The sequence below is a fragment of the Saccopteryx leptura genome, chromosome 6 (assembly GCF_036850995.1).
Source record: "Saccopteryx leptura isolate mSacLep1 chromosome 6, mSacLep1_pri_phased_curated, whole genome shotgun sequence".
In the NCBI taxonomy this organism is placed as follows: Eukaryota; Metazoa; Chordata; class Mammalia; order Chiroptera; family Emballonuridae; genus Saccopteryx; species Saccopteryx leptura.
Genome location: NC_089508.1, coordinates 27,474,964 through 27,502,863, shown reverse-complemented (window position 1 = coordinate 27,502,863; position 27,900 = coordinate 27,474,964). Strand labels below are relative to the sequence as shown.

At 47.1% G+C, this 27,900-nt stretch overlaps 2 protein-coding genes across 3 annotated transcripts in view; one reads left to right on the top strand and one right to left on the bottom strand.

The window, feature by feature from the left end:
- The window catches only part of FAM161B (FAM161 centrosomal protein B), a 224,201-nt gene extending 209,514 nt beyond the window's left edge, over positions 1-14,687 (bottom strand). For both annotated transcript variants that reach the window (XR_010746302.1, XM_066344204.1), the window contains exons 1-7: positions 14,582-14,687; positions 9,898-10,217; positions 8,582-9,132; positions 5,442-5,791; positions 4,584-4,711; positions 1,819-1,983; positions 1,512-1,611 (exon numbers count right to left, since the gene is read on the bottom strand). Coding sequence is in view for 1 of the 2 variants with exons in the window: in XM_066344204.1 (XP_066200301.1) it covers positions 1,512-1,611; positions 1,819-1,983; positions 4,584-4,711; positions 5,442-5,791; positions 8,582-9,132; positions 9,898-10,217; positions 14,582-14,632 (1,665 nt within the window). In the remaining variant the exon portion in view is untranslated. The remainder of the gene's footprint in view (positions 1-1,511; positions 1,612-1,818; positions 1,984-4,583; positions 4,712-5,441; positions 5,792-8,581; positions 9,133-9,897; positions 10,218-14,581) is intronic.
- A 204-nt stretch (positions 14,688-14,891) lies between these two features.
- Positions 14,892-27,858, top strand: COQ6 (coenzyme Q6, monooxygenase). Its single transcript, XM_066344217.1, has 12 exons — positions 14,892-15,132; positions 16,864-16,998; positions 18,091-18,149; positions 18,797-18,920; positions 21,975-22,105; positions 23,396-23,503; positions 23,580-23,642; positions 23,837-23,944; positions 26,199-26,401; positions 26,476-26,591; positions 26,767-26,933; positions 27,723-27,858. Exons 1-12 carry the CDS (start codon positions 14,967-14,969, stop codon positions 27,750-27,752), a joined length of 1,410 nt encoding a protein of 469 aa, XP_066200314.1. The 5' UTR covers positions 14,892-14,966; the 3' UTR covers positions 27,753-27,858.
- The last annotated feature ends 42 nt before the right edge of the window (positions 27,859-27,900 follow it).

The following is a 27,900-nucleotide window of genomic DNA, read 5'->3' as shown; positions in this document are numbered from 1 at the left end:
TTTTGGGGTTTTTTTAAAGTGTTTGAGATCAAAATCATATTAAGCACTTTGTGTTTTTCCTAGAGTGGTGAAAGATCTGTTGAGATATGAGCATGAGCTTGCTTGAAAAAATTATGAAGAGAGCCCTGCCTGGATAGCTCAAGTGGTTAGAGCATCATCCCAAAATGCAGAGATTGTCAGTTCAATCCCTGGTCAGGGCACATACAGGAATAGATGGATGTTCGTTCCTATTTCCTCTCTCTAAAATCAATAAACTTTTTTTTTTTAATTATCGTGAAGAGGAAGGTCAGCATGAGAGATTTTGAACAATGCAAGTTGCTAAGTAAATTGAGACAGTCCAGTGTGGGATGGGTATGTGGTGGGAAGGAGTGAACCCAGGACATGCCTAGATAACATGCTGGCTATGAGGTGGAGAAAATGCCCAGCATTTGGAACCAGGTAATAATGGAACCCCAACTTTTGCCTGAAACTCGGGAGAGGACAGTGATCCTCAGTATCTGATATAGCCCAAAACTGCCTGAGATGGCCTGTCTACGGCTCTTCGGGTAGCTAGAGCTTCCTTAGGGAGATACCAATTAGTCCAACTTCCTTAAAAGTCTAGAAAACATGTTAAAAGATGCTTCAGCCTGACCAGGCGGTGGCGCAGTGGATAGAGCATCAGACTGGGATGCAAGGACCCAGGTTCAAGACCCTGAGTTCGCCAGCTTGAGCGCAGGCTCATCTGGTTTGAGTAAGACTCACCAGCTTGGACCCAAGGTCACTGGCTCGAGCAAGGGGTCACTCAGTCTGCTGAAGGCCCGCGGTCAAGGCACATATGAGAAAGCAATCAATGAACAACTATGAAGCCACAATGAAGAATTGCTGTTTCTCATCTCTCTCCCTTCCTGTCTGTCTGTCCCTGTCTGTCCCTTTCTTTGACTCTGTCTCTGCCAAAAAAAAAAAAAAAAGATTCTTCAGCCTGAAAGACACTTAATCTGGAAAGAGGAGCCTTATGGGGTGCTTGTGAGCATCCCAACCCTTGAGACCTAGAAATGTGTCCCACATCCAGAGGCTGGGGGCTGCCTGGCACCAGCACTGCAGGAGAGATGTCTTCTCAGCAGTGGCTCCAGATGGAAAAGACTGAGTTTCAGTCACATTAGAAGTTAAAAATGTGCTTACTAACAGACAGATGGTTGTGTGTCTGAGATCTAACCCCCACTCTGATTCAGACTGAAAGCTAGACTATAGTGAAAACTCTAATAAAAAAAAGTAAAAAAGAAAATATAAAGAAAACTCTAGAAGTGAAATATCCCATTATAGATGCCTTTGGAATCCAGTCATGGATGAAATTAGCCCAAGCAGCATTCACTATTACACTACTTATTTGGGGGAAAGATGGGAGTAATAAAATGGGCCCAATTTAGAATCTTACTGAGCCTCAATGAAATGTTTCAGACTCAAATACTAAACTCATAATTTCTAAGAGCCCTTTCATCCAAGACAAATAAAATGAATGATGGTTTCAGTTTTACCTTGGTAACTTGTTCGAAGAGGTAGGGCCTTGTTTGTATTCTCTTTTTCATTTCCTCCAATTCCTTCTTATACTCTTTTGCTCTTTTACGGTCATTGTTCCTGGAATTAACCAGAATTTTAAAATTTGCCTTTTACCAATCCAGAATACCCTTCATTCCAGGTTAGCAGAGTAAGCCCCATGGACACTGAATTCCTGACTGCGCAATTAGAGGAGCCTACCCTAATAACTCCATTTTGCCATTTTCAAGGCCAATGATCTCTTGGGTCCCAAGACAATCAACTGTTTGACACATTGAGGACACGGACCTGTTTTCTTTCAGCTTTGCTTTGAATACCTCCTCCAGACTTTTATGGGGATCCATGGCTTTTGCTCGTAAGGTCACAGATTTAGACATTGCTTGACACTTCCTTTTATGCATCTCCAACCACTGAGCACTCTCATCTGCTTTGTCCTTTTTTTCAAGTGAATTTCTAAAGGGAAGAGGCAAAAGAAAAAAAATAAAAGGAATACAGATGACCAACTTGCCTATATTTAAAAGCAATCTTAGTAACCTCTCTGGAAAGTTAGTGTTTTCTCTAAGTGGGGTGGGTAATTTACCTCCCTGGCAGGTCAGAAGGACTAAGATTGTGGCATTAGGCCCTGGCCGGTTGGCTCAGCGGTAGAGCATCGGCCTGGCGTGCGGGGGACCCAGGTTCGATTCCCAGCCAGGGCACAAAGGAGAAGCACCCATTTGCTTCTCCACCCCCCCCCTTCCTCTCTGTCTCTCTCTTCCCCTCCCGCAGCCAAGGCTCCATTGGAGCAAAGATGGCCCAGGCGCTGGGGATGGCTCCCTGGCCTCTGCCCCAGGCGCTAGAGTGGCTCTGGTCGCAACAGAGCGACACCCCGGAGGGGCAGAGCATCGCCCCCTGGTGGGCAGAGCATTGCCCCTGGTGGGTGTGCCGGGTGGATCCGGGTCGGGCGCATGTGGGAGTCTGTCTGACTGTCTCTCCCCATTTCCAGCTTCAGAAAAATATTTACAAAAAAAAAAAAAAAAAGATTGTGGCATTAAATGCATGGGCACATGATGCCTTCCCAGAACTCTGGATACAGTGATATTGTACCCAGGAGAAGTTCACTGAACTGAAAAACACGAGTTAAAATATCCTCACCTAAACAGCCAAACATTCAGGCTTGTTGCCTATCCTGAAACAAAGGACTAATAGCTACCATTTGCTGAGTCACCTACCCTGAGCCAGTTCAGACAGCCCACAAGTGCTTTATAGCCATTATCCTGTGTAATCCTCACAACTGCCCTGTGAACAAAGAACTATGAGCACCCTTTTTGTAGGCAAGGAGATGTAGCCTCAGGGTCAGCCACTTGCTCAAAGCTATGCAGTGTGAGGCCCTGGCCAGTTGGCTCAGCGGTAGAGCGTCGGCCTGGCGTGCGGGGGACCCGGGTTCGTTTCCCGGCCAGGGCACACAGGAGAAGCGCACATTTGCTTCTCCATACCCCCCTCCTTCCTCTCTGTCTCTCTCTTCCCCTCCCGCAGCCAAAGCTCCATTGGAGCAAAGATGGCCCGGGCGCTGGGGATGGCTCCTTAGCCTCTGCCCCAGGCGCTAGAGTGGCTCTGGTCACGGCAGAGCGACGCCCCAGAGGGGCAGAGCATCGCCCCCTGGTGGGCAGAGCATCGCCCCTGGTGGGCGTGCCGGGTGGATCCCGGTCGGGCGCATGCGGGAGTCTGTCTGACTGTCTCTCCCCGTTTCCAGCTTCAGAAAAATACAAAAAAAAAAAAAAAGCTATGCAGTGTGCCAGTGGAAAAGCCAAGGTTAGAACAAGGATATCTGACTCCCAAGCCTCTGCCCTTGGTGTATAAACTGATATAAACAGTGGGCTAGAAGGTGCCTGGGCTCAGTCCTTTGGGAATATAAATCTGCATTCCTACAGAGAACGAGAAATGGACCTCTCTCAGTGCAAAATTTGGGGCCAACTTTTAGCACTTAGTTTGTATATTTGTGTAGATTCTACAAGGTGCTATGGAGAGTTCTCTTCCAAAAGAAAAAAGTCAAGACTTGCATTTGGATGTTTACACTCAGGTAGATTAGGAAGGAGAACATTAAAGTTTAATCTGCTAATATGTCAAATTCCCTATTGCTAGGAGCAGCTGCAGGCATCCTTCATAGGTGGACAGCCTCTGGTTCATGACATCCATCTTACTGAGACCTCGGGATATTGAGGCATTTAGCCTTGTTTAGTAGCTCTAAGGATTTGAGGGAAAAAGAACATCCCTTGGACTCTAAATATATTTCTACAACCCACTGGGGGTCTTATAGGGCCAAGTCTGTTCTGTGCACGCCCCTGTGAGCCCCATTGGAAAGCACTGAGATGCCAGTCCTCTGCTCACTTCAGCTCAGAGGCCAAGTGGAGGAGCTCTTGCCAGCTCGATGAGACCAACACCATGACAGAGTAAGGACAGTGAGAGTTAAAAAAAAGGAGGCACCAGATTCCCAGCTGACTTCTGATAGTTCCCAAGATGAATCTCAGACTCTCAAATATGTGCACGCAATGGATGCCTCATCTCTGTAGCGGGGTCAGCCACCTGTCCTCATGCTTCTCGGAATTCCGGTTCCTAATGGCCTTCTTCCTCTCACCCGTGGGCCTATACCCATGTTGTTCTGTCTGTCTGGAACCGTCTTTCTTTCCAGGCTTTGGCTTATTACTCTTTCTTCAGGCTTCTCCTTTGACGTGTTATAAGTGACCCCTGCCTCAGGCTCCCTAGGGCCCCACGGCCCCTGGGGCCGTATTCCCCCATCACTGCGCTACTCACTGTATCTCAGACTAAGTATTAAACTAGAGGGTCTTTTGGGTATCTTCAGCCTTAACATCACGCCTGGCACAGAGTAAGCCCCCATGAAAATGTGTTTTCTAGCACTAAGTGTGTAGGACCACATGCATTCCCGTTCTGATCAGAGAATTCCCTTCCACCCTCTTAGGTCTTTCTGATAACGGGAGAAGAGGCCCAGCAGCAGGGCGGCTTCCATCACGTGGGCGACGATCTAAGCGTTAGGAGTCTTCCACAGCCCGAGCACGTACCTGACTGCAGACTCCCTCTTCCTGGTGGCGTCTGTGATGTGCACAGGGAGGGTGTTGGCAGAGAGGGAAGCAAGGCCACTCAGAGAACGGCTCCTTGACCCGGGTGTGGTGGGTAGCTGTGGAGAGTCCTAGAGCAAACGAAGGCTCATATTGGTGGGACAACATGTACGATTAGTTTCTATCTTAACTGGAATCAATTTCAGTGCAGGGCTAGTCAAATTAGGAATCTTTTTTCCTGGGATTAAGCAAAGGGTCATGAGATACCAAGTTTAGTAACTGGGATAGACTTGGATCTCAACCCTGAAGTTTTTAATCAAATGAGAAGAGTTCTTTGGAAGTGGTCTCTGGGGATACAACAACTGATCCCAGCTCCCTGCCTTCCAGACCCGCTAGAACTTACTTCTGCAATTTCTCTAGCAAGAGGGAGGAAAAGAAGTACAGTGGTACCTTCAAATATGAATTTAATTCGTCTGTAACTGAGCTCTAAGTCAGTCCACTTGTATATCAAACTGCCGACACTGGACCCGTGCGCCAACGCGCCAATTAGTGGCAGCTTCCCGAATCACGACTTGTATCTCGGAATTTCGCTCAGATCTTGAACAAAAATACAGACCGAGTCACAGCTCATATCTTAAAAAAAAAAATTGTATGTTGGTCTGTTCGTATCTCAAGGTACCACGGTACTTGTCTTAAATTTATAGGAATTGTGGATCTTCGGATCTGTTTACAGGTGAATCGGTGTTTAAAACAAATTAAGATAGAAAAATGCCAGAAGTGCCCTCTAGTAAGATGTGGCTCTCCTTAGATTTCAGGCTGCAGGTAGGTCCTTGACCCTCCCACAACTGCCTGGGCTCTCACCTTCCTCCCTTCGGTGATGGCGACAGCATCACAGGGCCGCTGAGTGTGACACAGGCTGGCGGTTCTCAGTAAGAAGGGCTTGTTGCGAGTTACCTCTCGGGCGTCCCTTCTCTGGGCAGCTCTTCTCTGGAAGGCCTTGTAAAGGCCCTCGTAGTCCGGGACGGTGGGGTTCACCTGAGGCTGGAATCCAAAGTCAGTCTGCAGAAATGCAAGCTTTTCCTCCTGGGTTCGGGTGGCAGTGCGGAGCCGTGGGTCAGCCCTGCGACTGGACAGGGTGATGGGGGCGGAGGCCATCTGGAGCATGTCCTGGGCTCTCATCTGGATGCGAATTTTCCTGAAGAGCTCAGTTTCTGTGGAGGAAAATCAGGGTGGTGATGGGAGAGAAAGGACCCGAGAATGTTCCTCTTTTTTTTTTTTTTTTTTGCATTTTTCCGAAGTTGAAAACGGGGAGGCAGTCAGACAGACTCCCGCATGCGCCCGACAGGGATCCACCCGGCATGCCCACCAGGGCGATGCTCTGCCCCTTTGGGGCGTCGCTCTGCCGCAATCAGAGCCATTCTAGCGCCTGAGGCAGAGGCCACAGAGCCATCCTCAGCGCCCGGGCAAACTTTTGCTCCAATGGAGCCTTGGCTGCAGGAGGGGAAGAGAGAGACAGAGAGAAGGAGAGGGGGAGGGGTGGAGAAGCAGATGGGCGCTTCTCCTGTGTGCCCTGGCCGGAATCGAACCCGGGACTCCTGCACGCCAGGCCGACGCTTTGCCACTGAGCAAACCGGCCAGGGCCTGTTCCTCCTTTTTAACACTAAGCAACAATGTGCTGGAGTCGACTGTTAACTTTTCAGATATTTTGTGAGCTAGCTGAAATCATCTGGGAAGCCTGAAATTGGCCAGGATAGGTGTATTTATATCATGGAAAATAGCAAACTGCAAATCAGCTTTCTTTTTTTTTTTTTTTTTTCTTTTCTGCAGAGCTTGTTAATAAATGTTGACAAGGACACCACTGCCTAGTGCTGATCAGGTTGCAGAATCAGCTACCACTCACATTGAGTACTTTCTATGGCTCCTTCAGAGATGAAGCAGGAGGAATGGGCCAGTCACCTGGCCCTCTCCCAGCTCCACATCTCAGAGAAAGGCACCCCTCCACTGGACTGCCCAAGCCCGTTGCCAAGTCATTCTGGACTCCTCCCTGCCTCATCTCATCAGTCACGTGTTCCACTGTCTCTTCCTCTTTAACTTGTCTCCAGTCCAGTCTCTTTTCATCGTCTCTGCTACTAATTTTGTAATTTCTCAACTAAATTGTTGAAGTAGCCTCCTGCTGGATTAACATCCCTTCAGTCTTATCCCCCCACCCCCATAATTATCTCCACAGCAATCAGAGTGATCTTTCTGAATTGTGTATCTGATCACGAGCCACCTCACTTAAAACCTTCCAGCGGGCCCTGGCTGGTTGGCTCAGTGGTAGAGCATTGGCCTGGTGTGCGGGGGAGCTGGGTTCGATTCCCGGCCAGGGCACATAGGAGAAGCGCCCATTTGCTTCTCCACCCCCCCTCCTTCCTCTCTGTCTCTCTCTTCCCCTCCCGCAGCCAAGGCTCCATTGGAGCGAAGATGGCCCGGGCGCTGGGGATGGCTCCTTGGCCTCTGCCCCAGGCGCTAGAGTGGCTCTGGTCGCGGCAAAAAAGCGACCACCCAGAGGGGTAGAGCATCCCCCCTGGTGGACAGAGCGTCGCCCCTGGTGGGCGTGCCGGGTGGATCCCGGTCGGGCGCATGCGGGAGTCTGTCTGACTGTCTCTCCCCGTTTCCAGCTTCAGAAAAATACAAAAAAACAAAAAACAAAAAAAAACCTTCCAGGGGCTCCCCAGTGCCCTTGGGTGAGATCCAAACTTCCTCCTGTGGCCTCCAAGGCCCCAGGTCTGGCCTGTGCCTGCCTTTCCCCTCCCCACTCTCCCTCTTCTCTCTACCCTTTACCCTTTCATCTCCTGAGTGTGCTCAGCTTTCTCCATGCTAATCTCTGCCTGATCCACTCTTCCTCCCTCTTCACCTCTCCATCAGATTAACACAGTTTATCCTTCAGGGTCAGCCTCTGTGCTCGCTGGGAACCCTACCTGTTCCCTCCCCTCACCACCCTCTAAGTTAGGTCCCTCTGTTATACGTTCCACAGGACCCCCAGGCTTCCTCCTGTAATCCTTGCAAATGACACACCTCAGTTGTGATTATGTGTCTCCTTCCCCTGTCTACAACCTCTGTGTCCGTGTATTCCACCTAGAATAGGGCCTGGGGCATGCCACATGTTACTGAATGAGCAGAGAAAGCCTGAGTCTCTTAAGCTACGTTTTTTGTGTTTTTTTTTTAATTTTTTAATATTGTTTTTTAGATTTTATTTATTTATTCTTTAAGAGAGGAGAGAGAGAGAGAGAAGGGGAGGAGCAGGAAGCATCAACTTCCATATGTGCCTTGACCAGGCAAGTGAGGGTTTTGAACCGGCGACCTCAGTGTTCCAGGTCAATGCTTTATCCACTACACCACCACAGGTCAGGCAAAGCTAGTTTTTTTATTTTTTTTATTTAAAAAAAAAAATTTTTTTTTAATTTATTCATTTCAGAAAGGAGAGGGAGAGACACAGAGAGAGAAGAGGGGGAGGAGCCGGAAGCATCAACTCCCATATGTGCCTTGACCAGGCAAGCCCAGGGTTTCGAACCGGCAACTTCAGCATTTCCAGGCCAACACCTCATCCACTGCGCCACCACAGGTCAGGCCAAAGCTAGTTTTTTGCTGTGTACCTCGCTAGGATGAGGGAGGGGTGTGGCTTCCCTCAGGGGACACTGGCTGGGTAGTGGTGGTCTGTGCTGGGGCTTGGATGTCTCACTGGTTCTCTGCCCTCACCTCTGCTGCCACAGAGGTATCTGCCTCCACTCACTGAGCGAGGTCAACAGGACAAAGCTTGGGGACGCTCTAGGGCCTCTCCTTGTTCCTTGCTCCTTACAGGGCTCCCCTTGTATAGACAGACCGAACCCTGCTCCATGGCCTGCACTGAGCATGGTCTCTAGTGGGTCCACCTGAACAGCTCACCTCCAAGCCAGGCTGACCCCTGAGCTTAATTAAGTCCCACAGCACCTGCAGGCAGAAGGTGGCAAAGATGTCTTTACCCTGGAGTTTTTCCCCAAGAGCTGGCTCCAGAATGGCCTTGGGGATCCTCCTGGTAGCTTTCTGCTTGGAGACCTTGGCCTTAGCAGTGGCAGCCAGTTCCCTCTGTTGAGCAGCTTCCTTTCGTTGCTCCTGTTTCTCCAGGAAGCTAAAGGGTTTTAAAGAAGAGAGGAGCAGTTCCTTCCTCTTCTGGATCCCTGCCTGCCTTCGGGCCTCATCACGCTCCACGATTTCCTGGTAGAGGGGCAGGTAGACATGCGCAGGCACAGGCTGTGCCCGGAACTGCCGGTGGCACTCGGCCTCCTCCTGGCCCTGCCGCTGGGCCTGCTGTCTCTTGTGCTCGAAGGAGGCAGGCGAGGCCAGCCACTGGGCCTTTTTCCGGGCCTCACGCACTGTCATTCGGAATGGCTGAGGGACAGTGATGGATGATGCCCAGGAGCTGATGCTTCTATGCTGGGAAGGTGGCCTGGAGGCTGCAGGTGGCTGGGTCTGAACCTTGGGAACGTCGGAGGGCAGGCTGCTCAGGGAACTGCAGCGCCTTGTGGAGCCACACCTGGGGGGAGAAAGCAGCTGCCTTGTGCGTGGAAGACAGGGTACCCAGGAGGCCTGGCTCCTCCCAGCTCTTCCTCCCTGCTCTTCCCTCCTCCTCCCTCCCAGAAGGTTGCAATTAGCTTCTCAGCATAACATCCCAGCCCACAGGGCTCCAAACCTCTGCCTTTGTCAACCAGTCCTCCCTCCTTTCCACCGACCACCTAGCAGCCTTGCTAAGAAGTCTCTTCTCAAAACTGATCCAAGAATTGCCTCTTTGCACTCTAACGTTTTCACACAGGGGATAGTGCAGTGGCGTAGAGCAGGGCATTACAGTCAGATAGAGCCAGGTTCAGATCTTGCTTCAAGCAATTACCAGCTGTGTGACCTTGAGTCAGGTTCTCTCGGAACCCCAATTCCTCATCTGTACAACGGCAAAAATAATACCTACTTATAGGATTACTGGGAGGAGAAAGTAAGTATTAAATGAGATAAAGTATACACACACGTAACGGGCTTGGGCAAGGTAAATGTACCTTGTCGCCATTCTCAGTGAGGTCGTGTGTTTGGGAAAGACATTCGTTTCATTAATTCCAGTGCTTCAGGTGACTAAGGGTTACCCAGAGGGATTTAGGTAGAAATCAGAAGACATGTTTGGATCCAAAAGCTGATTCCACTGGAGCCTGGGGAAGTGCTAACTTGCAGAAGTGGACTTTGCTTTACCGAGGAAGCAGAACCTGACTTGGCCAGAGCCGTGCAGTGTAGCAGCGGTTGAGCTGCAGTGCCTTACCCCAGAGACGGCGGGTACCGGACCTGCGGCTTTCCCCTGCCTTTGTCTTGAAAGAAATTCTCCAGGTCCTCCTCACCTTCAGAGAAGATCTCATCGCTGTCTGGCTCAGACTGATGAAGGGACTCCAACTGGCACCACCTGCCTTTCTGCCTTAGTACTTGCAGGGTCTCGTAAAAGCTTCTAGTTGAGTCAGGAGAAGTAGAACCTGCCTCCTCCAGGCTGAGGAGCTCATCGAGTTTGCCAGCCCCAGGCAAGACCAGCCCATCCTCAGACAGCTCCTCTTCTGCCTCTGTGTCTGAGGGGGCTTTGGGGGGAGATACCTAAAATAAAATAGAATAGATTGGGATCAAACTATAATTTCAGATTTCTTTAAAATATAACTTAATTTCACTTTGAATAAACCTCTGGCGAGGAACAAAGAAAAATATGGTGTTTTTCTTGCTCTAAAGAAATTTCACAAATTGGTATGGAGGTGTCCTTGGTTGAACGTATCAACACTAAGAAAGAATATACCTGCCAAGAAGGACTCCATGTGGTTAATTGGGCTCAAATTCATAAACAGAGTGTAGCAGCCATTGTTACAGAGGTCCCTAATGCACACTGCATGTCAGGGGAAAGCTGCAGACAGAGCTGCCAGCCTCCTTCATGGTGTTGCTGTGGTTTGAGCTGGCCCTTATAATAGAGCTCCTTGGACTGTAATTCAACCAATGGCCTAAAGACCTACTCCATCCAATTGGAGCTGTGTAATTATATTCTCATTTGCATAATTACTGACCAATAGAACACATGGAGTCTGGACCAATCAAACTGTGTGAATTTGGATTCCTCATTTGCATGCAAATAGATCAATTAGGGGCCGGGGGCAGACACTCTCCTCTCTATAAGCCAGTGGAATGCCCTGGCTTGCCTTTCCCAGGTTTGCAAACTGAGCTGCAACACTTGAGCTGTTTTACTGAATAATACCTCTCCTGTACCACACCCAAAATTGGGGACTATTGTTGGTGTTGAATTGTGGCAATGACCTTCGGTTGACAAAGTCATGAAAGAGAAGCAAAGAGCTAAATTTGGGTCCCTACTTCATGCAGTGTAGCGAGCATTTACAGAGCATCTATTCTGCACTATGCATTCTGCCCCTGTACACCAGGAGTCCTATCCGTGACCTTGGCCACACTTTGGGCCCTGCCTTACTTGGGTTTTATTTTATTTTTTTAATTTTATTTTATTTTCTTCAATATGGATTATATATAGCTCTGAAGGAAATCTTCAAGTAACTTTTAAAATATGCCCAATTTATCTAACATTCTTTTTTTTTATTCATTTTGGAGAGGAGAGAGAGAGGGATAGAGAGAGAGGCAGAGAGAGAAGGGGGGAGGAGCAGGAAGCATCAACTCTCATATGTGCCTTGACCAGGTAAGCCCAGGGTTTTGAACCGGCAACCTCAGCATTTCCAGGTCGATGCTTCCTACTTAGGTTTGAGAAACTGTTGTCAACCTTCCTTTTCCTGCCTCCTCTGTCTCCACCTCTACTTTCCTCATAGTCTAGCTGATTTACACTGTTTCATTAGGAATGGATAATTAACAGGAAAGACAATGTGGTCTAACTGAATGGGCAATGTTTTAGAATGTTGGAAACCCAATCGGGTTTAAATACTCCATTCACTCATAAAATACATATTAGGTGAAGAATATGCACTAGGCACTGGCTGAGAACAAGACAAGGTCCCTACTCTCATGAAGCTTATATTCTAGTGAAGGAAGACAGATGATATAAGAGGATAATTCAGTGAAAGCCCTAAAACTATGAGATTATAGAGTGATGGAGTGGCTATGGGAAGCTTTCCTTATATGATGGGAGTATAGAAGCACATCAGATAAAAACTATATATACATATATCTATATAGAGATACAGATGTATTACGGTCATGTGTATATTTGTACTATAATGTTTGGTTTATTAATTTGCTTCAGTAAACCATGGAAAATTATAGGGAACTTGGGAGGGAGGTAACTTTCAGTAAAGAGTGAAAGAGGAGCTTTATCTAGGGCAGGGGTCCCCAAACTTTTTACACAGGGGGGCCAGTTCACTGTCCCTCAGACCGTTGGAGGGCCGGACTATAAAAAAAACTATGAACGCCCTGGCTGGTTGGCTCAGTGGTAGAGCGTCGGCCTGGCGTGCAGAAGTCCCGGGTTCGATTCCCAGCCAGGGCACACAGGAGAAGCGCCCATCTGCTTCTGCACCCTTCCCCCTCTCCTTCCTCTCTGTCTCTCTCTTCCCCTCCCGCAGCGAGGCTCCATTGGAGCAAAGATGGCCGGGGCGCTGGGGATGGCTCCTTGGCCTCTGCCCCAGGCGCTAGAGTGGCTCTGGTCCTGGCAGAGCGACGCCCCGGAGGGGCAGAGCGTCGCCCCCTGGTGGGCGTGCCGGGTGGATCCCGGTCAGGCGCATGTGGGAGTCTGTCTGACTGTCTCTCCCCGTTTCAAGCTTCAGAAAAATGCAAAAAACAAACAAAAAAAAACCTATGAACAAATCCCTATGCACACTGCACATATCTTATTTTAAAGTAAAAAACCAAAACGGGAACAAATACAATATTTAAAATAAAGAACAAGTAAATTTAAATCAACAAACTGACCAGTATTTCAATGGGAACTATGCTCCTCTCACTGACCACCAATGAAAGAGGTGCCCCTTCCGGAAGTGCTGCGAGGGCCGGATAAATGGCCTCAAGGGGCCGCATGTGGCCCGGGGGCAGTAGTTTGGGGACCCCTGATCTAGGGTTAGCTTGTCCTGAATAATTCTGACGAGAGTTAGGGGCAGAAGGGATCAACTCTGAATAGATGCTGTCATGAAGAGGACATAGTTTATTAAGTGGAGGATGGAGAAATTTTTATTCAAAAGGTGATAAGAACAAAGTAGGGCTGGGGCAGTAATATATAAGTAAACAATCATTTAGAAGGGGTGTTAGTCATTTTACAGGTAAGGAGTGGTCGTTTATGAAAAACTGTTTTCTGCTGATCTTACTGCTGGCCTTATCTGTCTGTATCTGTTACAGTCTGTATCTGTTTCCCAGTCCTGGGATGATTTAAAAAAAATTTTTTCCCCATTGATAGAGAGAAAAGAAGAGAGAGAGAGAGAGAGAGAAAAGCATCACTCATTCCATTTGGTTGTTCCATTTAGTTGTGTACTCACTAATTGCTTCTCTAAGGTGTTCTCACCTGGCATGGAACTTGTGACCTTGGTGCACCAGGTCACTTTGTCCATTGAGCCACCTGGCCAGGGCTGATTTTTACTTTCTCACTCTGGAGGAGTTTTGGATTGACACCTGATAAGAAAGAGCCATCCTTGCTAAGATTGCTCAGATCTGGAATAGGTTGTTTTTGGGTTGAGGGACAGCAAAGGCCTTGAGGCAAGGGACCTGAGACAGGAACAAATTTCACTCTTGGAGAGGTAGAAAGAGGGCCAGTGTAGCTGAGGACTGTAGCATGAGATATCCTTAGAAAGGCAGGTGTGGCTTGACCAGGTGGTGGCACAGCAGATAAGAGTATTGGCCTGGGATGCAGAGGACCCAGGTTTGAAACCCCTAGGTGGCCTGCTTGAGCAGGGGCTCACCAGCCTGCGTGCAGGGTCTATAGCTTGAGAGGGGGATCACAGACATGACCCCCATGGTCGCTGGCTTGAAGGTCACTGGCTTGAGCCCAAGGTCGCTGGCTTGAGCAAGCAGGCACTGGCTCAGCTGGAGCCCCCAGGTCAAAGCATATATGAGAAAGCAATCAGTGAACAACTAAGGTGCCACAACGAAGATTTGATGCTTCTTATCTCTCTCCCTTCCAGTCTGTCTGTCTCTCTCACTAAAAAAAAAAAAGGCAGGCATAGTGGTGTCATGGTGTCAGGATGGGACTAGAAGATGACTGATTGCAACTGGAAAACAGTTGGGGGCAGGCTGCTGTAAGCCTCCAGGTGACACTTGGTGATGTTTTCACTGGATTCTCTAAAGGTCAGCTCTCATACTGAAAGAAAAACTGGATTCAAAGGTATGTATGTGCTCTAGCCCTCACTGCTACTTAAGAGTGTGTGATCTTAGGAAAACTTCCTTTTTACAGTAACAGAGATATAATTCACATACCATGCAATTCATATAATTCACTTATTTAAAGGGTGAGATGGGTTTTAGGATATTCAGAGTTGTGCAACCATCACCACAATTTTAGAACATTTTAATCATCCCAAAAAGAAATCCCGTACCATTTAGCTGCCACTCCCTATTTTCCCTACCCCCCCCCCCAACTCTTTCGCCCTCACCTGCTTCTCAACTCCCAAACTCCACCGACCCCTACCCCATCCCACCTGCCCTAAGCAACCACCATTCTGCTTTCTGTTTCCATGGATTTTAGGGCAAATTTCTTAATCTCTGTGTCATAGTTTTCTACAAATTGAGATAACAATCGTACTATTAGTTCTAGAACAGTTGAAAGGATAAGCGAAAACTGAGGGCTATGGCTGTTCTACGAACTGATAAGGCTCCCGAGGTTCAGGCCAGTAGTTCAAACGCTGCCAAATAATAGTCCTCACGCCCCTCGGAGACACGCCCCTGCCTCCTGTCTCCAAGGCAACATCAAACAGTTTCCTCTCTTAGGGATTCCTTTCCGGGGCGCAGAACTGATTCCTCCTCTTCTATTTCCTCCTCACCTGAAGGCTCCGAGCGCTGTCGGAAGCTTCCGCAGGCCTCTCCACGGTCATATTCTCAGTGAGGCAGAAGGAGACAAGCGTCGGTGACAGCAACGGTGACTGCGGTAGCGATGCAAGCTGCCCGTGTCAGGTTCCGCCCCTTTCTAGCGTTGGGCTCTGATTGGCTCCCACGCGTAGGCACGAACCAATCTGCTACCCAGAGAACTTCCAATTCATCCCGCCCAAGGGGGCAAGGATCATTTTCCGATTGGCCTATTCTCTTTGGACATTTATTTCCGGTTCTGAGATCGCGTTTGGCTGAGGCGGCAAATGATTGGAGGGCTCTGATCTGGAAGTGCTACCCAAGGCAGGCCGTGTGGAGTGCCTAGTGCGCGCAAGTGTAACCATGGCGGCCCTGAGGGCTGCGAGCCGGTTGAGGGCTGCACCTGTAGCCACCCGGAGAGGCCCGCTAGTCAGCTGTCGGAGGTGGGCCAGCGCCCCGGCTGAAACCGTGTACGATGTAGTGGTGGCCGGTGGAGGTCTGGTGGGCGCCGCCATGGCCTGTGCTTTGGGTAAGCGCATCTCCAAGGCCAGTAGTGTCGGGGAGCGGGGCCGGGAGGAGCCATGAGAACCTTGGGAGCCCTGGCACCGTTTTCCCAAAGTCTGAGCACTGTGAATCTTGTGGTCCATTCCGTCCTGAGAAGAGCCCCAGGACTCTAGGGCAAGCATTTGGTTGTTTGGGGTTCCCAAGGGTCAAAAGTGGGATGGACCTTAGGAGTCCTTCCAACGTGTAGGGAAACAGACTTGCTCAGGGTTATTTAGTTATGGGCACAGTTGGAAGCAGTCAGGCATTGTTGCATTGGGCTAGTTTTTTTTTGTTTTTTTTTTAACAGCTTCGTTGAAATATAATTTGCATAACACAAAGTTCACCCATTTAAAGCATTAAATTTAATAGCTTTAGTATGCTCACAGAATTGTGCGCCCATCACAATACATTTTAGAACATTTTCGCTGTGGCTGGATAGCTCAGATGGTTAGCGCATGGGTCTGACACATTAAGGTTGCAGGTTTGATCCCTGGTCAGGACACGTGCAGGAATCAACCAATAAATGCATAAATAAGTGTAACAACAAATTGATGTTTCTCTCTTTGTGTCTCACTTCCTCACAAAGATAACTAATAGTTTGAAAGTCTTTGTTGACTTGAGAATTAGGGGGTGACAGCCACATCTTCACTAGGATGGCTTCTCATATAGTAAACTGGTGGGAAACAATGATTTGTATGAGTTGATGGGCTTAAGTCTCAGAGTAATTATATACTGCTCACAAAAATTAGAGGATATTTCAAAAATGAATATGAAGTGATAAAATATCCCCTAATCTTTGTGAGCAGTGTATAAAACATAGTTATCAATTATTGAGCACTTGCTATGGATAGGCATATTTTAAAGCATTTTGCATATGTTTTTATTTAAAATTTTAAAATTGGTTTTTAGAGAAAGGAAAGGCGGAGGGGGGAGAGAGAGAAACAGTGATTTATTGTCTGCACATCATGCATTCTCTGGTTGAGTCCTCTTTGTGTGTGCCCTGACTGGGGATTGAACCCATAACCCTGGTGCATTGGGATGACACTCCAGCCAACGGAACCACCTGGCCAGGGCTCACTGCTTATATTTTCCCCTGTATCTTTCTCTGAGACCCTGTGGAGGGACTGGCTGTAATGTGCTTCAGTCACCAAGCAATAGAATCCCCAAGTCCCCTTTTAATTTTCTGGTCAGTGTTTTAGGACCAGATTTGTAGGCACAACTGATGTATATTTTGGCTCCCTTTTCCTTCACAGACTTTAATACTTTATCCTTGATTTAATCTTGAGGGCCCAATAGATTTTGCTTATTAACTACATTTTTTCTGTTGAACAGGATTTGTCATTTTCAGTGATGTAATAATTTGAAGATTGGAAATATGTGGTGTCTAACTACTGCAATTGTTTTTACTTCATTCTTCCTTCCCAGGGAATTCTGTTGACTTGTTATGGGTTTTACTGTTATTTGCTTCTTTGCAGGTGGTGAATGTTGGACTGTCTGGGGGAGTCTCACAATGGTTGGCAGGGTGGTTCGTATGGCTGAAATGGTGGTGTGTGGTATTGCCAGGACTCTGCATGGCATTGCTTTTTTGTGTGTCCTGTGAGAAATTTGTGTCCTAAAGGCTAAGAAATTAATCTATGGCTTTTCTTGGAAATGAAAAAAAATTCTGATTTTCCTAAAATAATACAAATTTTTCTTTTTTCTTTTTGTTTTTCTTTAGGACATGATATTCACTTTCATGATAAGAAAATCCTGTTGCTAGAAGCAGGTCCAAAGAAAGTATTGGAGAAATTGCCAGAAACTTACAGCAACAGGGTCAGCTCCATTTCCCCTGGCTCAGCAACCCTTCTGAGTAGTGAGTAGACTGTCCTTTCTCATAGAACCAACCTCCTGTCTCGGCTTTCCAATGTGCCCCCTAGGGCACACACAGTCCCAGAGCATCTCAGGAGGAGTGAGTTCATGGAAGTGGGTGGGGGAGAGGGGTGTGGATTGGTAGTCTGGCACAGAGTTGAAGATGAGGACCTCTGGATTGTTAGTGTGTCAACTTGCAGTCTGATGAAGACATCCTTGGGACATGTGGGTCCATCATATAGACTTCATTTGTCATGTTGGGTCATTATGAATTGGTGGAACTAAAACTGTATGAACTAATGACCATTCATCTCCAATAGCAGCACCCGCTTCATTCCCAGAGTCAGCCCTGTAGGGAGCCTGTGTAATAAATGTTTTGGGGTGTAGATAGATGTGTACCCGCAGAACCAGTTAGCAGATTGTCTTTAGGCCTCTGCCAAATGTTACTCCCTCAGGCCACCCTGTGTAGAACCACTCTATCTAAAATTAGATGCTTGCATCACCGGGGTCGCGACCCACAGGTTGAGAACCGCTGCTCTAGCCTCTTCTACTGATTTATTCTTCTTCATAACATTACTACCTGATATTATATATTATGTATTTGTTTTTATTACAAATAATAAACTAGAAATAATAAAACTAGACTGAAGGGTGGGGACTTTGTCTGGTTTCCCACTTTTTCCTTAGTACCTAGGATATGTCTGGCACATTGTAGGTGCTCTGTAAATATTTCCTCAGTGAATGAATCTCTTCAGTGCCATGGAGTTCAGCAAAAAATAGCTGTTCTGTAGAGACTTTGTAACTTCGATAGGATGGCAAAGAAAAAAGAACACTATGGCTTTGCTTTTCTGATTTATTTGCCCTACTTTACTGTGATTTGATCTATTAATCATGAAAGCTGGGTCTCTTTTCATTCTGTATCTTCTGAACTGGGGAACAGAGTAGCTTAGCTCCTACCATCAAACAGGATGAAAGGAGAGTGTTTCTCTGTTAGGGAGAACACTGCAGACAGCCTCTAATTTAACAGGGTGGAGGGACAAAGGGGGGGAGCCCAGGAAGGATGCTCTAGTCTCTATATAGATCATTTCTTTTGTAGGTTTTGGTGCCTGGGACCACATCTGCAACATGAGATACAGAGCCTTTCGGCGAATGCAGGTGCTTCCTTTATCACCTTTTCTTTTTTTTAAGATTTTATTTATTGATTTTAGAGAGAGCAAAAGGGAGGAGTGGGAAGCATCAACTTGTAGTAGTTATTTCTCATATGTGCCTAGACCAGGCAAGCCCAGGGTTTTGAACCGGCAACCTTAGCATTTCAGGTTGATGGTTTATCCACTTCGCCATCACAAGTCAGGCTCTTTTTTTTTTTTCCTTTCTTTTTTAAAATGTTTATTTATTGGTTTGAGAGAGAAACATCTATTTGTTGTTCCACTTATTTATGCATTCATTGGACCATGCCCTGAGTAGGGATCGAACCCGCCACCTTGGAGCATTGGGGTGACACTCTAACCAACTGATCTGGCCAGGGCTCCTTAATCACTCTTAGCAAGCTATCTTGGTTTGTCTTGTGTTTAGATGTGGGAGTCCACATTCTGTGAATGTGGAAGGAATCAGACAAAGTTCACGGTTAGTCTAAGGAAGTGGAGGCAAGCATTCCCAAGAGAATTTTCTTCTCACCTTACATCCTGACGGAGGGGCTGACAAATTGTGATTTTTCTGCTTCTGTCACTTGGGAAAGTAGTCCTCAGTTTCTGAGTACCGTTTTCATCTCAGGTTATAATGCAGACTTCCCTTTGTGTTTCCAGGTGTGGGACGCCTGCTCCGAGGCCCTGATCATGTTCGATAAGGATAACTTAGATGATATGGGCTACATAGTGGAAAACGATGTCATCATGCACGCTCTCACTAAGCAGCTGGCGGCCGTGTCAGGTGAGGCCCACCTTTCCATCTTCCTTCTGTTCAGAGTTATGTGAGAGCTTCCTGGAAGAAAGGCTCCCTTTTACAGATACTAAGGTCTACCATACACAAATGTTCTGATACTTATCTGAGATTTGTTCTTCTTTCTTTTACAGCTTTGTTCAGGTATAATTTACTTACCCTAAAATATACCCATTTTAAGTGTAGAATTCAATTGTTTTTATTTTATTTATAGAGTTGTGCTACTATCATCACAGTATTAGTTTAGAACGTCTCTGTTACCTCAGAAGGAAACCTTGTGCCCTTTTATACTATTCCTCAATCTCATACTCAGCCCGACACCGCTCATCTACTTGCTCACTCTCGGGATTTGCCTATTCTGGACATTTCACAGAGAGTCTCATATAATATATATATTTTTGTGTCTGACTTCTCCCACTGAACATGTTTTTGAGACTTATTCATGTTGTAGCATGTAACAGTACCCCATTCTTTTTCATTGCCAAATGTATTCCTTTGTGTGAATACACCACATTTTGTTTATTCATTCACAAAGTTGATAGACATTTAGGTTGTTTCCACTTTTTTTTTTAATGTGTATTTGTTGACTTCAGTGAGAGGGGAATGGAGAGCAAGAGACAGGTAGAAACACTGATCTGTTCCTGTATGTGCTGGGGTTTGAACCAGCAACCTCTGCGCTTTGGGACGATGCTCAACCAACTGAGCTATCCAGCCAGGACTGTTGCCACTTTTTGGTGATTGTGAATGATGCTGTGAACATTTGTGTACAAGTTCTTTTTTGTTCGTTTGTTTTTACAGACAGAGAGAGAGAGTCAGAGGGATAGATAGAGACAGACAGACTGGAACAGAGAGAGATGAGAAGCATCAATCATTAGTTTTTCGTTGTGACACCTTAGTTGTTCATTGATTGCTTTCTCATATGTGCCTTGACCATGGGCCTTCAGCAGACCGAGTAACCCCTTGCTCAAGCCAGCGACATTGGGTTCAAGCTGGTGAGCTTTGCTCAAACCAGATGAGCCCACGCTCAAGCTGGCAACCTCGGGGTCTCGAACCTGTGTCCTCCGCATCCCAATCTAATGTTCTATCCACTGTGCCACCGCCTGGTCAGGCATTTGTGTACAAGTTTTTGTGTGTACATAGGTTGTCATTTCTTCTGGGTGGATAATTAGGAGTAGGATTGCTGGTTAGATAACAATGCTATTTAACATTTTCATAAACTTCCAAACTTTTCAGAGAGGCTGCACTGGCCCTGGATGGGTGGCTCATGAGATAGAGCATCATCCTGGAGTGCCTAGGTCTTCGGTTCAGTCCTTGGTCAGGGCACATATGAGAAGCAAGCAATGAGTACACAGCAAAGTGGAACGAGTTGATGTGTCTGTCTCTCCCCCTCCCTTCCTCGCCCTTCCTCTCACTTCCTCTCCCTTCCCCTCTCTTTTTCCCTCTTCCTTCCTCTCCTACTTCCTTCCTTTCCCTCTCTCTATCTCTCTCTCTCTTACTCTCAAAAAAAGAGATTGCACCATTTCACTTTCTTACCATCAGTACAGGGTTAGCAAAAGTAGATTTACAGTTATTAGTCCATGACGGTTTATTTTGATTATTTATTAATTATTGTATTATTTTCCATACGAGCAACTGTAAACTTACTTTTGCCTCACCCTCTATATAAGGGTTCCAATTTCTTAACATACTCACTAAATACTTCCTTTCCTCCATGTTTTTAATAAAAATGATTGGCATCTCGGTGACTAGTATGTCATAGTTTTGATTGTATTTCCCTGATGACTAATAATGTTGAGCATATTTTCATGTGCTTGTTGGCCGTTAGTATATCTTTGGAGAAAGGTATATTAAGAATATTTTGCCCATTTTAAAACTGGATTATTTGTCTTATTTTTGAATTATAAGAGTTCTTCAAATATTCTGGATATAAATTCCTTATATGATTTACAAATATTTCAGGATTAGAGAGAGAGAAATTGAAAGCAGTTTAAATGCTTTCTGATATGGGGTAGTAGTTCAGCCATGTAATAAACTTCTGTGCAGCTTTTTTGCCTTTTTTTTTTTTTTCAAAGACAGAGAGAGAGTCAGAGAGAGGGATAGACAGGGACAGACAGACAGGAAACGGAGAGTTGAGAAGCATCAATCATTAGTTTTTCTTTGCGTGTTGCAACACCTTAATTGTTTATTGATTGCTTTCTCATACGTGCCTTAACCGCGGGCCTTCAGCAGACTGAGTAACCCCTTGCTTGAGCCAGTGACCTTGGGCTCAACCTGGTGAGCTTTTGCTCAAACCAGATGAGCCCACACTCAAGCTGGCGACCTCGGGGTCTCGAACCTGGGTCTTTCGCATCCCAGTCCAATGTTCTATCCACTGCGCCACCGCCCGGTCAGGCTCTATGCAGCTTTTAAAGATAATTTATTTAGATCTAATATTTAGTCACTTGGAAACATGTCCTGTAGTATATTGGTGAATAAAAGTATGTGTGATATGGTCCCAGTTGTGTGTGAGGGTGGGTGTGCCACATAGCAAAGCTGTAACTGTAGTCGTCTCTGAATGGTATGATTAAGGGTGATTCCCACCCCCTTTTAAACCTTATTTTGTTCAGACTTTTACTATGGGCATATCATTTTTATGATCATAAAAGTAAAATGATTTTCAGTGGGAAGAAAAATCTTGTAAAGTCTTACATAGTTTGAGCCCGTGGTGTTCCCATGCTGTTTGCTCGGGAAGCACACGTGGGCTTGTTTAAGTGCAGCGTGAACTAGAGGAGCAGGAGGGGGCGAGGGGAGAGTGCCTGGGATAGGCTGATAATTCATGGAGAGCCTCATTTTTTTTGACATTAATCCCTGTGGTTTTTGTCATTTATCAGCTCTCGGGATAGCACTGCTCACATGAGGGTTTTTTAGATACTACTTTTCTTTTTAAGAGTAAGTGACAAGAGACAGCTGTCCTGGGACCTTGCTTTCAGTTTAGTTCATGGCTTTTTCCTCAGCCTCTGTGGGCCACCTTTCTAATGTTTTGTTTTTTCTCTCTGACCTCCCTAGACCGAGTGACTGTTCTCTACAGGAGCAAAGCAGTCGGCTATGCCTGGCCCGATCCATTTTCCATGGCAGACTCCAGCCCTTGGGTTCATATTACCCTAGGTGATGGCAGCACCCTCCAGACCAAATTGTTGGTAGTTGAAGATTCTTATTTCACCAGGGGTCTTGGATATCCCTATCTTATCCTGAATTCTAGGGTCTCTAGGTTTACGTCTAAGCTGCAGTTGATGTTAATTTGAGGCAAAGCTCTGGTTAGAAGGACCAGTACCCACTTAAGCCAGCTCAAGTTAAGATGGCCTTGTTGTAACCTCTGTACAGGACACACTCTCCTGGATCATCTTAGGTCATGAAATAGAGGACAGCTGGCTTCACAGGGACAGGGTGTCAGAAATTGAGGCTGTTCTTTCCCTCTCAGGAGGCTTGTACTCCACTCCTTACCTTGTGCCTTCCATGTTTTTCTCTCTCTCCTCTTCAGCGTCCCCTTTTCTATTTATTTAAATTTATTTATTTTAGATTTTATTTATTCATTTTAGAGGGGACAGAGAGAGAGAAGGGGGGGAGGAGCAGAAAGCATCAACTCCCATATGCACCTTGACCAGGGAAGCCCGGGGTTTCGAACCGGCAACCTCAGCAACCCAGGTCAACGCTTTACTCACTGCGCCCCCGCAGGTCAGGCTCTTCAGCATCCTCTTTTTTTTTTTTTTTTTTTTGTATTTTTCTGAAGTTGGAAATGGGGAGGCAGTCAGACAGACTCCTGTATGCGCCTGACCGGGATCCACCTGGCATGCCCATCAGGGGGCGATGTTCTGCCCATCTGGGGCGTTGCTCTGTTGCAACCAGAGCCATTCTAGCGCCTGAGGCAGAGGCCATGGAGCCATCCCCAGTGCCCGAGCCAACTTTGCTCCAATGGAGCCTTGGCTGCGGGAGGGGAAGAGAGAGACAGAGAGGAAGGAGAGGGGGAGGGGTGGAGAAGCAAATGGCGCTTCTCCTGTGTGCCCTGGCCAGGAATCGAACCTGGGACTTCTGCACGCCAGGCCGACACTCTACCACTGAGCAAAACGGCCAGGGCAGCATCCCTTTTTCCATGGCAGCCATTCCTCACCTCACACCAGGACTGTTCAGTCCTAGTGCCTGCTTATTGCTTTCTAATTCAAACAGCAAGAGAATCCGGCTGAGTTTGACCTGTGTCTGGGCCTCATGGGTCGCATGGCCCAGCTTTGGTCCATCAGCTGAGGCTGGGGTCCCACAGGAGGGCTGCCCCTTTAGAGGCTGTGAGTGGGACAGGCATGGTAAAAAGCTACTGCCACAGATGGGCTTCCCAGCAGTTGGAACTACAGAAGTATTTAGGGGACAGAGACAAATTTATGGAACAGTTTCATTTACTAGAAGATGGTAAGACTTAGCAGGCTCTTGTCTCCGTGCAGATTGGTGCAGATGGTCGCAACTCAGAAGTACGGCAAGCTGCTGGAATCCAGAATGTGAGCTGGAACTATGACCAGTCTGCTGTTGTGGCCACTCTGCATTTATCCGAGGTCAGATCCTGGACCCACCATCTGGGGACCCTGTAGGTGTCAGTGTGGACGTCTCACAAGAACTGTTCTATTACAGGTCACAGAAAACAACGTAGCTTGGCAGAGATTTCTTCCGTCTGGGCCCATCGCTCTGCTCCCGGTAAGAAGTCCTTCTGGCTGGTCTGCTTAAACACGTCCACCCTTCCTCTGTTAGGACTGCATTTTCTCTCAGCCTTATTTAGATTTCAGGTGACTGTCTCTAGGCTAGCTCTGTTTCCCCTTTGTACCTTTATGCTTGGGAGGCCCAGAACAGAAGTTCTGGCTCTCAGTATTGCTGCTGTTCTTTTGAGACAGCTCTCAGACACCATGAGTTCCTTGGTTTGGTCCACATCCCACGAACACGCAGCAGAGCTGGTCAGCATGGATGAGGAAAACTTTGTGGACGCCATTAACTCCGCCTTTGTGAGTATCAACTTGTCCACCTGACGATGCGATACAGAAAGGGGGTTTTCAGTAGGAAGAGAAATAGCTAACCAGCTGTAACCGAATGTGGTCTGGATTATGTGGGGGATGGCATTCAGGGAGACCCAAACTATAGAAATCAGTAACTTGTACGCTCTTCTGAGGGCCATGCGCTGCTTTATGCCGATTGAAACAGCTGCCTGGTGGTGGTTAGCATTGATCTTGATTGAAGCTGTAATACTTGGATAATCTTGAACAGCTCTACTAGGTCCCAGATACCTGAATCTTTGGAGCCTAATTCATTGGAAGTGTTTTGGAGAGAAGGCTGAGCACATTTCAGTGGGGAGCTTAAGAGTAAGCCTTATAGACAGATGTGGGTTCATTAATGTTACTAACAGTAAATCTGATAAATGAAGTGCTATCACGAACCTCTTGGGTTATTAATAATAAAAATAAATAAAAACCTAAAGACTTAAGATGAAAGGCTTTATGTAAAATGCTTGTAACATACCTTGTACATTATAGGAGCTCAACAAATAGTAATGATTATTCTGCAGTAATACAGCCTTTAGATAATATGGCACAATATTTTTATTTTTTTATTTATTTTTATTTCTTACAAAGACAGAGAGAGAGTCAGAGAGAGGGATAGACAGGGACAGACAGACAGGAACGAAGAGAGATGAGAAGCATCAATCATCAGTTTTTCATTGCGTGTTGCAACACCTTAGTTGTTCATTGATTGCCCTCTCATATGTGCCTTGACCACGGGCCTTCAGCAGACTGAGTAACCCCTTGCTGGAGCCAGCGACCTTGGGTTCAAGCTGGTGAGCTTTTTGCTCAAGCCAGAGATGAGCCCGCACCCAAGCTGGCAACCTCGGGGTCTCGAACCCGGGTCGTCCGCATCCCAGTCCGATGCTCTATCTACTGCGCACCGCCTGGTCAGGCTGGCACAATATTTTTAGAGTTTAAGTGCTATGTTTATCTAAAGTCATTAATAGTAATAACTGGTAACATTTATTGAACACTTACTATGTGTCAGGTACAAGGGAAGAGTTTTATCTCTATTTATTCATTTAAATCACTGACCCTTTGAGGTAGGTACTGTTAACATGCTCATTTAGAGATAGGTAACTTGCCCAGAGTCATACATCTACTGCAGAGCATGGTTCTAAAGTGAGGCTGGTCTTCAAGGCTGTGGTTTTAACCATCAAACTCAACAAACTCACTAATGACTTCACACTGAAGAACTTAAGCTTCACTGCTCTGTAGTTGCAACAACAAAAGGAACTGGCCCAACCAGGTGGTGGCACAGTGGGTAGAGCATTGACCTGGGTGCTGAGGAGCCAGGTTCAAAATGCCAAGGCTACTGGCTTGAGCGTGGGCTCATCTGGCTTGAGCACGGGGTCACTGGCTTGAGCAAGGGGTCACTGGCTCAGCTGGAGCCCCCGGGTCAAGGCACGTATGAGAAAGCAATCAATGAACAACTAAAGTGCCATAACTATGAGCTGATGCTTCTCATCTCTCTCCCTTTCTGTCTGTCCATGTCTGCCCCCCCGCCCCCCAAAATAAAACCAAAGGAACTGAACATAATGAAGTGGCTTCCAAGACAGCTGCTACCCTGTTTGGGTCACTTTGCATGTATTTCTGGCACAGGCCTTTGTCATACATTCATTTAGCAGTTAATTACAAGTGCCTTTTATGTAGAAGGGTCTGGAGATAGATGAGTGAGAGTGAGACCCTGCTTACAGGAAGCACATAGTCACATAAGGAGAAAGGTACATAAATGACCGTCTCAGTAGTGTCAGAAGTATGCATGGGATGCTACAAGAACAGAAGTGAACAGACACGACAGTCTGGGGGGAGGTTTATAAAGAGCTTACAGCATCCGGATGCTTGGAGGTGAGACCTTGGTGAACTAGAAGTGGGAGGACAGGCCAAGCAGAGGGGAGTGTCAGAGGCAAGAGGGTGCTAGAGAAGGACCCAGTGTGGCTGGTGCTGAGGGCGCGGACTAGTGAAAGGTCACGCTCCCCTCAGGAGCAGTTTGGCTTGATCCTGAAACCTGTGGGGAATTATGGGAAGGTGTGTTTTGCATTTATTTGAGGGACTGGTCAGTTGTGGTCCAGATTGTTTTAGGCATGTTAGGTAACATTACCTTTGGCTTTGGTTATAAAAAGGGTTTCCTTGTTGAATTTTTAATTCCCTTCTAGTCACTGATGAAATTTCACTTTGTTTTGTGGCTGATGCTACTCAGTGGAGTGATATTAACCACACGGACTTCGTCGACTCGGCCAGTGCTATGCTGGACTCTGCTGTTGCCTTTCTGAAGCCCACTAAGGTCTCAGCTCGCCAGTTGCCACCAAGTGTGGCCAAAGTGGACGCCAAAAGCCGAGTCCTGTTTCCTCTCGGGTTGGGACATGCTGCTGAGTACGTCCGGCCTCGGCTGGCGCTCATTGGGTAAGACAGTAGCAGAGCGGGGCTGCTCCCTCCCACCCTGCTGCTGGAGGCCACACCTAAGTCTGCTCTTTTAGGGATGCGGCCCACAGAGTCCATCCCCTTGCAGGACAAGGTGTCAACATGGGCTTCGGGGATATCTCCAGCTTGGTCCGTCACCTCAGTACTGCAGCCTTCAACGGGAAAGACTTAGGTAAGGATTTAGTACCTTAGGGAAGTATCCAGGGGTCATGTATCAATAGTTTGGGAGGATCAGGACCACAGAAGGCCCCTGAGGAGCCAGAAGTGGTGGACGCAAGTCTGTGTGGTTTTCCAGGGAAGGAAACCTCACTGTTGGGTTAGGGCTATAACCTCCTTCTTTCCTCCAGGCTCCATGAGCCACCTCACAGGCTATGAGACAGACAGACAGCGCCACAACACTGCTCTTCTGGCCGCTACTGACCTGCTCAAGAGGCTCTACTCAACCAGCGCCACCCCGCTCGTGCTGCTCCGGACGTGGGGCCTGCAGGCCACCAACGCGGTGTCGCCGCTCAAAGTAAGAGCTTGGCCCTGCCGGTTGGCTCAGTGGTAGAGCGTCGGCCTGGCGTGCAAGGGGTCCCAGGTTTAATTCCCGGCCAGGGCACACAGGAGAAGCGCCCATCTGCTTCTCCACCCCTCCCCCTCTCCTTCCTCTCTGTCTCTCTTCCCCTCCCGCAGCCAAGGCTCCATTGGAGCAAAGATGGCCCGGGCGCTGGGGATGGCTCCTTGGCCTCTGTCCCAGGCGCTGGAGTGGCTCTGGTCGCGGCAGAGTGTCGCCCCCTGGTGGGCGTGCCGGGTGGATCCCTGTCGGGCGCATGCAGGAGTCTGTCTGACTGTCTCTCCCCATTTCCAGCTTTGGAAAAATACAAAAAACAAACAAACAAACAAAAAAAAACAAAGTAAGAGCTTGCTCACGGCTCTCTAAGAGTCTTGGACACTGAGGAATGACTTTACCAATGACTTAACTTACTTGAATTTTCTTGGCTGAAAAATTATCTTTTTTCTCTTCTTGCTGAGCTTGTTGGTGTTAGGGCCCACCTAAATAGTAACTTTATAGTGTAGGAAGGGCTTGATCAAAGTAGTGAATATGGGCTTTCAAAGATGAAAGTGCTTCAACTCCTTTTGCTGCTTGGTCAGCCTTTTTTCCTGAAAAATGTCATTTAAAGACACTTTGAAGGGACTCTTGGGAAGAGTTATCTATCGGGGACTTTTGCCAAGGTTTTGCTTTAATCTCTTTGGCTACTGCAGTTTCCTTCCCCAGCCCTCACGCTTCATGGACTCTCACTCACTCTGTTTCACTCTTTAGGAACAGATTATGGCTTTCGCAAGCAAATGACTGCTCCTCCTTTGGAGATTATGTTGAAGAAAAATGAACATCTTTTCCCAAGGCCATCACATACTTTCAAGATTTAATTTAATAAACTTACTTTATATTAGCATTTTCTAGTCTCTTTTTCTCCTTTATTTACGGGGTTTGTGGAGCC

Coding starts and splice junctions, on each gene's coding strand:
- COQ6 (XM_066344217.1), top strand. CDS start 14,967: ATGGCGGCCCTGAGGGCTGCGAGCCGGTTGAGGGCTGCACCTGTAGCC. Junction 22,106..23,395: donor CCCTCCAGACCAAATTGTTG/GTAGTTGAAGAT, acceptor GTCTCCGTGCAG/ATTGGTGCAGATGGTCGCAA. Junction 26,934..27,722: donor ACGCGGTGTCGCCGCTCAAA/GTAAGAGCTTGG, acceptor TTCACTCTTTAG/GAACAGATTATGGCTTTCGC.